The 13,156-nt window shown below is 43.4% G+C and overlaps 1 protein-coding gene across 6 annotated transcripts in view; it reads left to right on the forward strand.

The window, feature by feature from the left end:
* Positions 1-13,156, forward strand: part of LOC119972633 (putative leucine-rich repeat-containing protein DDB_G0290503) — a 590,251-nt gene that overhangs the window by 18,716 nt on the left and 558,379 nt on the right. For 5 of the 6 annotated variants that reach the window (XM_038809653.1, XM_038809656.1, XM_038809657.1 and 2 more), the window contains exon 2: positions 9,292-9,441. The exons of the other annotated variant lie outside the window; for it this stretch is intronic. In XM_038809653.1, the coding sequence (XP_038665581.1) occupies positions 9,292-9,441 (150 nt within the window). The remainder of the gene's footprint in view (positions 1-9,291; positions 9,442-13,156) is intronic. 6 annotated transcript variants of the gene reach the window in all.

Raw genomic sequence — 13,156 nt, forward strand, 5'->3', positions numbered from 1 at the left:
TATCAGTCTGGGAGACAACAATAGTTCCTAACCTGGACCATTTCTCTTGCACGCTCCTGGGGATGCATTAGTCAGAATTTCTTGAAATATCCTCATTTATATTCTAAGGTCCAAGTACAAATGATCTTATCACACAGCACATTCCTTCTGCAGTTGGTTAATGCTCAGTCTTGGGAATCGGGTGACTCCAGGTCTGACGTGAATCTGCAATACTTTCTTTTGGAATATGTTAGTTCTACATTATAATTTGCATGTTAATTCTTTATTTCAGTAGATTAATTTTATATTTCAACAATACAAGAAGCGTTCTTATATCTGGCCTTCACGTAACACTTCAGGAACTTTGTCTTCCTAAGGTTATTTCCTTAACAGCTATGTGATAGGTATATGTAGTGTATTGAAAAATTCATTGTCCATGTTGTCTACTTAAGCCTACCATACACACATCTACCAGCAGAGATAGCCTTCTAGGCAGTGATAATAAATGATCCCTGTTTACAGCTCTGCTCTCTTTTGAACATCTCAACTAGCCCTACCTGACAACCATTGGCTGCTTGAAAGTAGAAACACTGGTAGATAGAAGAGTATTGGTTAATGTCAGGAGAGACAAAACATTCAGCACACATCAGGATTGCCCCACTGTCTGCAAACCAGAGAATACAAAAAGTGACAAAGCACTGAAAGTTCTCAACATTTTTAAACTGCTATTCTCATTCAAAGACACTAGAATTAACGTTGTATTCGATATTGTATTTGGAGAATAGGGCATATTTATCAGCTTCGACATAGTGTCATGAGAATGTCGCTTTAAGAAATCGTTAGCTGCTCATGTTACTGCAGTGATGTCAGAGTGTGGGTGGAGCTGAGCTCTGGTTCTGCTTTTTAGTTTCACTTTGAGAAAAGCTTGGATGTCTTTTTGGTTTGGTTTTTCAGTGTGCTAGAGCTGAAGTCAGACAAAGCAGCTGTACTGCTGTTCTCTCTGCCATGAAGGACTATCTCTTAAGCATCTGGTGAATTCAGAATTATAAATGTTTTCAGTATTGAATGTAAACCCTGATGTGCTTTTGTTTAAAGGTTTGTTAAGTCTTTTGGGTGTAAAAGGACGCATGTAGGTTACTTAGTATTGTATTCTTTGGGGGGGTATATTTGAATTGATGGTTGCCAAGATGTTTACTGTATGTTTTAAAAAGGTTAACTTAAGTTCATAGAATAAACATTGTTTTGTTTTAAAAAATACTTTTCCATTTCTGCTGTACCACCCCTGTAGAGTGGACCGTGTGCTCCCATACCACAATCTATTAAAAGTTGTGGGTCAGGTGAACTCCATGATACACTTTGGGGTTCTCTAAACCCTGGCCCATAACCAAAGCAACAGGTCTGCACATGTTTGCAGTCATAAATGTGATTCCTATAGACATGGACAACATTCCTGAATTGCATGCTGGCCAAATCACTGATATCTGCAAACTGACAGATGTTAAATGCAAGCTGCATGCAGATCCCAATGTGTCCCCAATCATGCATCAGTAGTGATGAATACCATTTCATATAAGTAAACCGAGAGGGAAGGAATCTTAACACCTATTTGTCCTGGACATTATTGAGACAGTTGGGGATGAACCTACCCCTTGGATCTCACCTGGACAAATAGTGAAACCAGATTAGAATCTGCATAAATATGCGGTCACCAAACCATAAAACTGGGAAAGACACTTGACACCAACAATTGATAACATTATAGCAAGAGTGCATAGTGCTAAGCACTTCACCAAACCTGACCGCGATATAGGCTACCATCTGATCCTGCTTGCAGAAAAATCGATGTATCTATCTTACAGCACTCTGCACTGGCATTGGACTTTTACAATACAAGAAGCCCAATTTGGACTTAATTCAGCAGCTGAAATACTTTCAGCATTGATTTACTCTGTACTTCAAGAACTTGAAGGCATGCTGAACATCATTGATGATATTCTCATCGAGGATCACACTGAAAATGAACAGGAGACATGTCTGCAACATCATGGAGCATGTAACCGGACCATGAGCAAAGCCAGGTGCTTGTTCAGTGAAAGCAGCATTGAACCCATCGGTCATGTGTTCAACAGTAAAGGAGTATCACCTGATCCATGGAAAGCTGAACCCATTTCAAATGCTGCAGGAAGTCTGGAGACTGCTAGCACCCCTTGTGTATTGTAGCGGCTTCATTCCTGACCTCGCCACGATATGTTTCCTGTCTCCCCCTACCCCCCTGACTCACATCACATGATCTGTCAAATTAGACCACCATGTAACACTGGACTTCATCACACAACAGGCTGTAGATTGAACAATGGTTGTCAGCAGATTGCACAAATTTCTATTTCAACTCTGACAAAACCACCCAGCTAGTTGTGACGATAAGCCCGGTTGGCTTAAGTGCAGTTTTCATACAGAAAGAGGAGACATGAACCCATCAACCATTGCAATGGCAAGCAGATTGCTAACACTCATAGTGCATCGTTATACACAGAGAGGTGTTCTTGATCACAGGGGGTAACTTCACTTTCATCTTCCCTTGTGTGGAAGCAAGTTTGAAATAATACCCATTCATATACCACGAACATGTTATTCTGCAATCCACATAAGCAAACTACTGTCTTGAATAGAACATTGGATATTCAACAAGTATGGGTTCCATGTTTGGTATTAGCCATGCAACCTGAACCCGAATATTCAACAAGTATGAATTTCATGTCAGGGCAGCACAATGGCGCAGTGGGTCGCAGTGCAGTATCACGGCGCCGAGGTCCCAGGTTCAGTTTCGGCTCTGGGTCACTGTCTGTGTGGAGTTTGCACATTCTCCCCGTGTTTGCATGGGTTTCGCCCCCACAACCCGAAGATGTGCAGGGTAGATGGATTGGCCACACTAAATTGCCCCTTAATTGGAAATAATTAATTGGCTACTCTAAATTTTAAAAAAAATGGTAGAGCGCTAAATCTGTATTTGTCATGTCAAGGAACCACAGTATTGAGTCTTCTTGCTCCTCTCCAGGTGCCTGAACAGCCTCCAGGACCAGGGGACGAGTTTGGTTTTGGAGGGGTAGGAAGAGGTCAAGGGTCATTGGGTGGGGGAAAGGTCAGGTGGGTCTCGACAGGAGTCAGTTGTACAGTTACCCAGGAGTTGGACACTTGTTTTATGTCTAATGCTTCCTGAATTAACTACCCAGGTAACTGAGTTCGAACCAACTGAAACCTCCGAGTCTAACTCAGAGCTGAAAAATTACCCATTGGAAGTTCAAATGTCTTGGGAAATTCCTGAGAGTCGCACAACATTTTCCTGAGTTTGGAAGATCTGGGCCAATGTTACTGGTGAGGTTGAATGTTCAAGTTGAAATGAAATGAAAATCGCTTATTGTCACAAGTAGAATTCAAATTAAGTTACTGTGAAAAGCCCCTAGTCGCCACATTCCGGCGCCTGTTCGGGGAGGCTGGTACGGGAATTGAACCGTGCTGCTGGCCTGCCTTGGTCTGCTTTAAAGCCAGCGATATAGCCCTGTGCTAAACCAGCTTGTGTTTATTGTTTCCACCTTTTGGAAACAAGCCATTGAAACATGCTATGCCTCTTATCAACTTAGAAGGGGAGGGATGTAGTGTATTGAAAATGTCATTGTGCATTTTGTCTACTTGAGGCCACTATCCACAAATGTGGCAGCAAAAGGCATCTGCTCAGAAGAGATGATGAAGGATTCACGTTTAACAGTTCATGCAGTTCTAATTTTAAATGCATCTGGTTGAACATATGACTGTATTCTGTCCCAAGAACTTTGCAATATCTGTTTTCAATGTGATGGAATAAGCAACGTAAATGACCTTTTGTCCTGCCAACCATTTTGATATTCTAGAAATTCAAGACCAATGTCATGCTCAAAACTTAAACATTGTCAATTTTCTAACATGGTTCTTTGCAAGGGCTTTTTTGAAGGACTGTCGGCGAGGAGGCTGATTCCCTAAAATTATATTTACTGAAGGCTCCGAAAGACTGGTGCTTTCCCTTCCTGGACACACTTTTCTACTTTGCCATATGTCCACTTTGTTATTTTGGTGATGGTTGTTATGTTTTCTCGAGGAAGATCTTCTATGTATGTCTGGATAGACAGTTCTGTAGACCATGGTTTTTCAAAGTACTGGACACGACCCGCAGGCGGGTGTCGGAAGTATTGCAGAGCGATCATTTGTGTCGTTTTAGCAGTGGTACCAATCGCAGGGGAAGCAACCAACAGTCACTACCGGCTTTTACATACAGAATAGCGGCCACTGCTGCCTTTTAAAAAATATATTATTCAGACATTTTCATAAAAAACAATCCGAAGCAGAAGGAAAATCGTACAACATTATAAATAACCATCACCCCCATCTCCCATACTGCCTTTCTCATTTTAACCCCCCATCCCTTTTGATGACTCTTCAATCCTCCTAAAAGACGTCAATGAATGGCTTCCATCTCCGAGTGAACCCATCAACCGGCTCCCTCCAGGACAAACTTGACCTTCTCCGGCCTCAGGAATTCTGCCAGGTCGATCATCCACACCCCTGCTTTGGGTGGCTCCGAGTCCTTCCATCCAAGTAAGATCCGTCTCCAGGCAATGGCCAAGACATCTGCCCCGCCTGCTCACTGGACTTCTGACACCCCAAATATTGCTACCTCTGTACAGAACTTCAGAACCTCTGGTTTACAGCCTACACAGAAGAAACTGAACTCTGAAACATAGCAGTATAAGTATGATTTCTTGATGTATGGTTTAATCAGTGGTGCCGATGCAAAGCCCATGTGTGTATATGCAGGAAATTCCTTCACCTTTGGCCTCCCAAACCTTCACGTGGTCCCCCCCCCCCCCCCCCCCCCCCCTGGCAAGTGTACAAGTAGGCCATTCGGCCCATCGAGTCTGCACCGGCTCTTGGAAACAGCACCCTGCCCAAGCCCATACCTCCACCCTATCCCCATAACCTAGTAACCCCACCAAACACTAAGGGCAATTCTGGACATTAAAGGCAATTTATCATGGCCAATCCACCTAACCTGCACATCTTTGGACTGTGGAAGGAAACCGGAGCACCCGGAGGAAACCCACGCAGACACAGGAAGAACGTGCAGACTCCGAACAGTGACACAAGCCGAGGATCGAACCTGGAACCTTAGAACTGTGAAGCTATTCTTGATACACCCGCAGCTCATCCCCTTCCCAGGTGCACTTCCTCAACCACTGAAGAATCTTCTCTTTATCCAAAAGGCAGTGCAGTTGCACCACCATCGCCCTTGACAGCTCGCCCGCTTGCGGTCTCTGCATCAATGCCCTGTGCACTCGGTCCACCTTCAGAGGCCAGTCAAAGGCCCACTCCCCCATCAACTGCCCCAACATTTTTGCAACATACATGTCGGTCTCCGCACCTTCGATGCCTTCGAGCATCCCCACGTTTCTCAAATTTTGCCTTCTGGAGTGATTCTCCACATTCTCCTTCCGCCTCTTCTGGGTCTCCCACATCACCCCCACCTCGACCACCAGCGAGGCTAGCTGCTCCGAGTGCCCCCCCACCGCCTGCTCAATATTTCACTTAATCGGCTGTCTCACTTTGGCCAGGTCCTCCAGTGCCTCCTTCCCCTGCTGGCTTAACGTTCAGAAATTCCTACAGCTGTTTTGTTCACCACTGGGTGGGTAAAACAGGCCCTTTTCCCTCTGCTATCTTAACCTGTGACCCACCACGAAGACTCTCCTGCTCCAACAGCTCCTTTCTTCTCGACCCGCTCCTAGTTTGTGGATCCACCCACCAGCCACACTAGAGGAGTTACACCTTCTCAGGTACTCTTACGCCTCTTTCCATCCAAACTTCGCCCCTCAGATGGGGAAAGAAATGAAAAATACTACCGTGAGTGGGAGCCACCAAATCGGTGACCGCTCACTCCATGGCCACCACTGGAAGTCCCGCTTCTGCCTTTTAAATGGAAATAAATTAGGCTGTGTGGAGTCTTCTGGCCAGATGCGGCAACAGAGTGAGCAGGTCATTCGCCCCCGCGTACACTTGATGTCAAGCGCCTTTTTGGTATGTGCTTTTGGCGACATCATCTTGCTTCCATTTTGCAGCTGCTGGCACGCAAGGCAAGCGAAGTGTGAAGAGGAATGATTATCTTAAAAGTAAGATGGCTGAAGACTCAATGAGGCAGTTTATCTATTAGACAGGATCTTGCAACAGAATCTGCTGGAGAAAGTTGCACAGGAGAGTCCACAACAGAGCAGTGTTAGTGTTAGCTCTGTGCAGAGCTCCAGGGCCCCAGGTTAGCAGACTACATAGAAGAAGTTTAAGTCAGGAGCAAAGCAGTATAAATATGATTTCTTGAGGTATGGTTTTGTCAGTGGTGCCAATGCAAATAAGGATGCTAAACCCATGTGTGTTATATGCAGGGAAGTACTGGCATATGAAAGTAGAAGTTTCAGATTTTGAAAGAGGAGTGGTGGATGAAGAATTCCCTTTTTGAGGTTGAAACCTCAGAATCCGTTATTAATTTAGAGCTGGCACCTAATTAAAAGACTATCTTGCTATAGTTGACCTGTAGTACCACATTAAAAACATGGCAAATCAGCCTGGTGTAGCATCTCCCTGGAGTATCCAGTGCTGAGTAAAACACACATTTTGTTGATATTGCCCTTCATGATGACCGACGTGTGCAAGGTTGGATTTTACGTTTTCATAAAGATGAAGATGGCACAAAGGAATTGGCTGAAGTCTGCACTTGATATGCACATTGCCCTCTCCTCCTTTGAACCTGATTCAAGTGAGATCGTGAGGACCAAGCAAACCTCCTTTCATATTAGGAGTAAGTGAATAAGGCGCGAGTTTGAAGTTTGGCCAGCACAGGTCCTGAACATTGGTCGGTTGTCAAAAGTGGATCTCTGGGGGGAGGGGAGGGGGGGAAGAGTTTGCAAAACATTGCTGTTGACGACCCTGCATGAGGCCTTCCACTATAACATTGAGGAAGCCAGAAATATAAAATAGTCTGGGTTGTGGAGGGAATCTTTGTCTTACTCCTATTTTGTAAGCGACGAGTTCAATAATCCTCTTTTCTGCCCTGGCATTGATCTTTTAAAAAAAATTTGGAGTACCCAATTAATTTTTCCCAATTAAGGGGCAATTTGGCGTGGCCAATCCACCTACCCTGCACATCTTTGAGTTGTGGGGGCGAAATCCATGCAAAAATGAGGAAAATGCAAACTCCACACTGACTGTGATCCGGAGCCGGGACCGATCCTGGGACCTCGGTGCTGTGAGGCAGCAATGCTACCACTGCACCACCGTGCTGCCCTAGCCCTGGAATTATTCTTGGAGCTTGAGTATTCATTGTAGATAAAGTCCAAAATTTGGCCTTGCCCTTCCATAGCTTCTGCTGCTTCATGAGGACCACTAGCTACTGGGTTGAAAACCTTAAGTATCGATGAATGTAAGTAAGTGGAGGTTCTGCTGGGCTTAATACATTCTACAGTTTCATGTAAAGTGACAACCTGAGCTTGCTATGACAATCCACTTTAACAACTCATTGATGAAGTGAAATTCTTGCAATATTTTCCAACTCAACTCAACAAGGATCGTGTTTTCTAGAGTTTTAAAGGCATTGTGTCTCAAATAAAATTCTATTGATCTGCTTTAAAAGAAGAGTTTCACAGTAAGTCAGTAGTTCTTGGCATGGCTTTCTAAAAGTATTGTAATTTCTCTCTTTATGCTCTTGCTTAGATCAGTTTTTAGGAATTTGAATACCACATTAAGAACAATTTTAATTGAGCAAAATTATCTTATCACCAGTTTATTGGCTTAAGCCTGATTATTTGCCTATAGTGTACTAGTGTTATTCTGCTTAACAAACTTGACTAACAACTGTCACGTATGGGGGGAAGGTAGAGTTTAGCTGCATGTGTGTTGAATATTTTCTTTTACAAAGCATTTCCTTTCTCTCTTTCCATATCTTGGAGAAACTAAAGAATCCGAAGGCAGGCAAAAAATTACTTATGGCCTGTATGGACGCTATTTCAAACTGTCTGCTCTAAGGAGAATGTAAGAGACTCAAAGTTTCTATCCCTTGAGTTTTCCCTCCAGTGATGAAGGTATCTGATCTTGTACTGGCACCTTTGGTAGCTTCCTCTCCTTGCAGGTGCAAATCCAGTTTGAATTACCTATGTCATTGTATGCTGGAGCATTCTTGTACCTCAACATTGTGTCACCCAGTTAGCGAAATTGATTTGCAAATTGCATGCCTTGAAGTTGGCTGTCTGCCACAAAGCAATTAATTGTAACATTGATTGAGATATAAACATAATAGTGCTTTTTTTTATGTCTTGACTTGTTTTGAGAAGGAATAGTATGTGGGTATTGTTCAATTGTTATTTGAACACATGGGCAGATTTTGTGGTTCCTGCACTCAGCTGCCAGATGGTGGTGTTGTGGCTGTGCTAAGGCCTGATGCTATATCCAGGATGAAGTTTTCAATCTGTTAGGGCTACTGGAACTGCTGTGCTAACTTTCTGTATAGTTGATACATCGTTTTGCATGTCAGACAATAATTATTTGTTTTCTGATGGATGAATCCAGTGCGACATGGTAGCACAGTGGTTAGCACTGCTTACTCATAGTGCCAGATACCTGGGTTCAATTGCGCCCTGGGGTGACTGTGTGGAGTTTGCACTTCCTCCCCTTGTCTGCTTGAATTTCCCCCTGGTGCTCCGGTTTCCTCCAAAAATGTAGGTTAGGTGGATTGGCCATGCTAAATTGCTGCGTAGTATCCAAAGATGTGCAGGTTAGTGGGGTTACGCGGATAGGGTGGTGGAGTGAGCCTAGGTGGGGTGGTCTTTCAGAGGGTCAGTGCCGATTCGATGGGCCAAATGGCCTCCTGTCTGCACTGTAAGAATTCTATGATTCTATGAAGTGGCTGTCATCCTCAGATATTCAGCAGAATGGGATGGAAGAAGTGGATATAACACTAGAAGCGATCAAACAAGTGTGCTGAGCAGTTTCTGAAAGAGCTCTGACATGAAAATATCCCCTGAAATGTATCATATTTACATTGGTAGTGTTTAACACATAAATGAGGCAAGTTTTATATCATTGTATTTTGGTTAATTTCGGGTCCAATATGATTTCAAGCCAAGTAGAAATGATACACGCACTGAGCTATTCTTCAAGCTGAAGGATTTGTGGAGGTACAGTCAGTGGAGAGGATTAACTGCAAATGAAATATTTTTGTTTAACTTTGGTTTGGTTTTGTTTTAGATGAAGTTAAGAATTCTTCAGTCCTATGTAAATGACCTTTGTGACCAGAATGAAGTCTTGGTTCAAACCGTTGAAGACCTTGAGAGAGAAGCAAATGAAAAGGTTATAAATCTGGATACAAAGCTTCGGAGAGCTGATCAAATATTATATGTAAGATGGCCTATAATTTTTGTTTTTGTTTTTAACCTTCAGCACAAATAGTCTACAAAAGTTCAGTGAAGAATATGAACCCTGTAGAAGTATCTTCTCGGCCAAATTAAAGACATGCTTTTTTCAGCAGAATGTAATTGTGAGGCTTAGAAATTGTCTAATGAGGTTATTTGAGATGGATAGGGTTAGGTAAACTAGGGGCATTCATATAAAGTACATGGCCAGAGTTTGATAGGAAGTATTTATTTTCATGGAGACTTATCAGTCTCTGGAAATGGTTACCAAAACATTCAGTATGCATGGATTTGCTGAAGAATTTATTGCTCACTTATCCTGATATTTAGGAGATTAGCCGAGATATTGCAAAAAACAGTCACTGAAAATGTCTTGTAAAATAAGTTGGTAAAATTGTGGGATGCTGTGTTTATAATTGTGGGCAAATCAATAAAGGTATGCAAAACCAGTACAAATCATTAATTAGGCTACAGTTAAAATACTGTGCTCGGGCAGCACGGTAGCACAGTGGTTAGCATTGCTGCCTCACGGCTCTGAGGTCCCAGGTATGATCCCGGCTCTGGGTAACTATCCGTGTGGAGTTTGCACATTCTCCCCTTGTTTTCGTGGGTTTTGCCCCCACAACCCAAAGATGTGCAGGGTAGGTGGATTGGCCACATTAAATTGCCCCTTAATAAAAAAAAATACTGTGCTCTACTTGGGGTGGACATCAAGACCATGGTGCATGTAGAAACTAAGATAACGGGCTGTAACTTTCAATGGAATGGCAATTGAGTTTGATTGCCACTCCATTCATAGGTAATCAATCCAGGCGATTCTATTTTGCCCAACTTTCCGACTCGGGTCAGGCGAGATCTGTGCATTGCAGCTTGCTCCTGGGGCCCAGCATTAAGGGCAGCTCAGTTGCAGGTAGGTTAGCTGGGCCTTTTTTAAAAAAATGGCATTATTTGCTGTAAACCAGTTAAGTTTAAAGGTCTTTGACAAGCCAGGCATTTGGTGGTGAGGGTGGGTGGGGGGAGGTCAGCAATCAGGTCTTTGTGTTGGAGGGTGTGGTGGTAGGGGGCAAGAGTCAAGAGGGAGTTGGCAGAGGTTGGCGGGGTCACAGTGAAGGAGGGGTAGCCCCTTGGCAGGGGGATAATCGGGGTGGGGTAGGGGAGTCCCATGGGGAGGCCTTGTGTGGGTCTGTACAATAGTTACCCAGAAGCTCAAAGTGGTTTTAATTCTTCAAACTTTTTTTGGATAACAATTAGTGTAATGAAGTTGGAATCATCTGACTTGTGAATTCGATTGCATTTTCGGGTGGTTCCCAGTGCAGGGCAATTGCCCATCGGAAATTTGCACTTCTCAGCCAATTGCCATGTATATCTTATCTATGAACTATGAACACTGCTTCTATGTGTTCCTAGCACATCTTTAGGGTATTCTGTCCTCCGCTCCAACAAACTGCCCTGGAGCTCAGAAATTATGCCCTTTAGGTTTGAGTAATTTTAGTTATGAGAGGAGATTAGAGAAGCCGGGGTTTATTTCATTAGACCAGTAAAAGATGAGTGAATACTTAATTGGAAGTTGTTTTAAAATTCCAAATGTTTTGATGAGCTAAATAAGGAAATATTATTTCCAGAAGTTAGTAAACAAAGGGCATACGCTTGTAATCATTGCCAAAACAACAGAGGGGGACATTAAAAGATTTTTTTTCATGAAGTGGGTTGTTAGTTTATGAAATTCCCTGGCAGAACACTTGGTGGACACAGAATTTACAGAAAACTTTACAAGGACATTTTGAATAAACATTTGTAAAAGAGAAAAATTGTGATTATTGGACCTGAAAAAGACAAATATGAATGCATTAGTAATTTTTTAAAAATTGTTTATTGTCACAAGTAGGCTTCAATTAAGTTACTGTGAAAAGCCCCTAGTCGCCACATTCCAGCGCCTGTTCGGGGAGGCTGGTATGGGAATTGAACCGTGCTATTGGCCTGCCTTGGTCTGCTTTAAAAGCCAGCTATTTAGCCCAGTGTGCTAAACCAGCCCCTGTAATAGCGAGAATCTGATTTATCTCCCTCCCCGCCCACCCCACACTTGTCAAGTGCACTTCGGCAGCTGCTGAGTGGAATGTGTCCTGTAGCACTGGAACGAGGTAAGAATATTTGAGGCCTAACATTTTGAAGGTTGAACCTCATGAGCACTGACCTAGTGATCAAACATCCAGTGAAGTCCAAGCCACAAAGAGGTAGGTAAGGTGAAATGTTAGTGTGGCCGAATCTCTGGAAGGGGGTGAGGTTCGGAGTAGTACTGAGTGAAGCTGGAATTGGGGAGACTGGAAGTGCCTTCGTTTTTCTCCTGGCTACTCAAAAAGGGAGGCGAACTTATCTTTGGAATCTTCTTTAACTGGATCACCTGATTATGGGAACCATAATTGCTATTCAGATCAAAAATAACCAATCCTATGTATTTTTTAGGAAGCCGATTAGAAAGACTAGCATTTATACAACATGTTTTATGATCCCTTCCTGCCCCAAAGTGCTTTATGGCCAATTAAATACTTATTTAGGTTTAGCCACTGATAGTGTGAGAAATGCAGCAGCCAGTTTGCACACAATAAGATCCCAGATACTGCAATATTTCATAGAATTTACAGTGCAGAAGGAGGCCATTTGGCCCATCGAGTCTGCACCGGCCCTTGGAATGTGCCTCACTTAAGCCCACCCCATCCCCATAACCCAGTAACTCCCCCAACCTTTTTGGACACTATGGGCATTTATCATGGCCAATCCACCTAACCTGCACATCTTTGGACTGTGGGAGGAAACCAAAGCACTCGGAAGAAACCCACGCAGACACGGGGAGAATGTGCAGACTCCGCACAGTGAACCAAGCTGCCAATCGAACCTGCGACTCTGGAGCTATGAAGCAACTGTGCTAACTTCTGTGCTACAGTGCCGCAGATAATGACCTGTTAATTTAGGGATAAACATTGTTCAGGATACTTGTGGAACTACCCTGCACTTCTTCAAAATAGTGTCATGGGATCATTCACATTCAAACATGATGACAGATTTAAGGACTCACCTGAAAGGTGGCACCCCTGACACTGTATGTAGCACTTTCCAAGTATTGCACACTTGGCCTTTGGGGTGAGACTTGAATCTACAACCTTCTGATTCTGAAGTGGGAGTGCTGCCACTGAACAATGTCATTAGCATGCATTAGGTCACTCGGAGTCGCTGTTGCAGCTTCAGTGATGGCAGCAATGGCGAGGTAGATCTTTGCCAATAGCTTGGGACCATTGCATGTATTTCCTCTGTGTTGCAGACATGAAAATTCAACCTTATATTCCAATGGTTAAGTGTTTGAAAACTGGCAAAAGTATGACGGGCTACATTGCTTTATTTTGTTCTGCATGAATCCAATGGGATGACCTGGTAATAGACCCAAAGCACGAGAAACCTTTGGAAAAAAATGTAACTTTTAGTCTATAATCTCAAGTCTGTGGGAATTGGTTATGTCATTTGGCTAGATGGGAAGAGTGATATGCAGTGATGCCAATGGCAAGGTTCATTCACCATATTGGCTGTAATAGTTGATGGAGGCCTGCCCTCTTGCCTTGCTCCATGCTTGTTGTGGTACCCCTCAAGCTGTATAACCACTTGTCTCTCTAATGGTGAGATATCTGTGGTCCCTCGTGGACAATGGCTAATTA

This window comes from Scyliorhinus canicula, chromosome 10 (assembly GCF_902713615.1).
Source record: "Scyliorhinus canicula chromosome 10, sScyCan1.1, whole genome shotgun sequence".
NCBI lineage: Eukaryota > Metazoa > Chordata > Chondrichthyes > Carcharhiniformes > Scyliorhinidae > Scyliorhinus > Scyliorhinus canicula.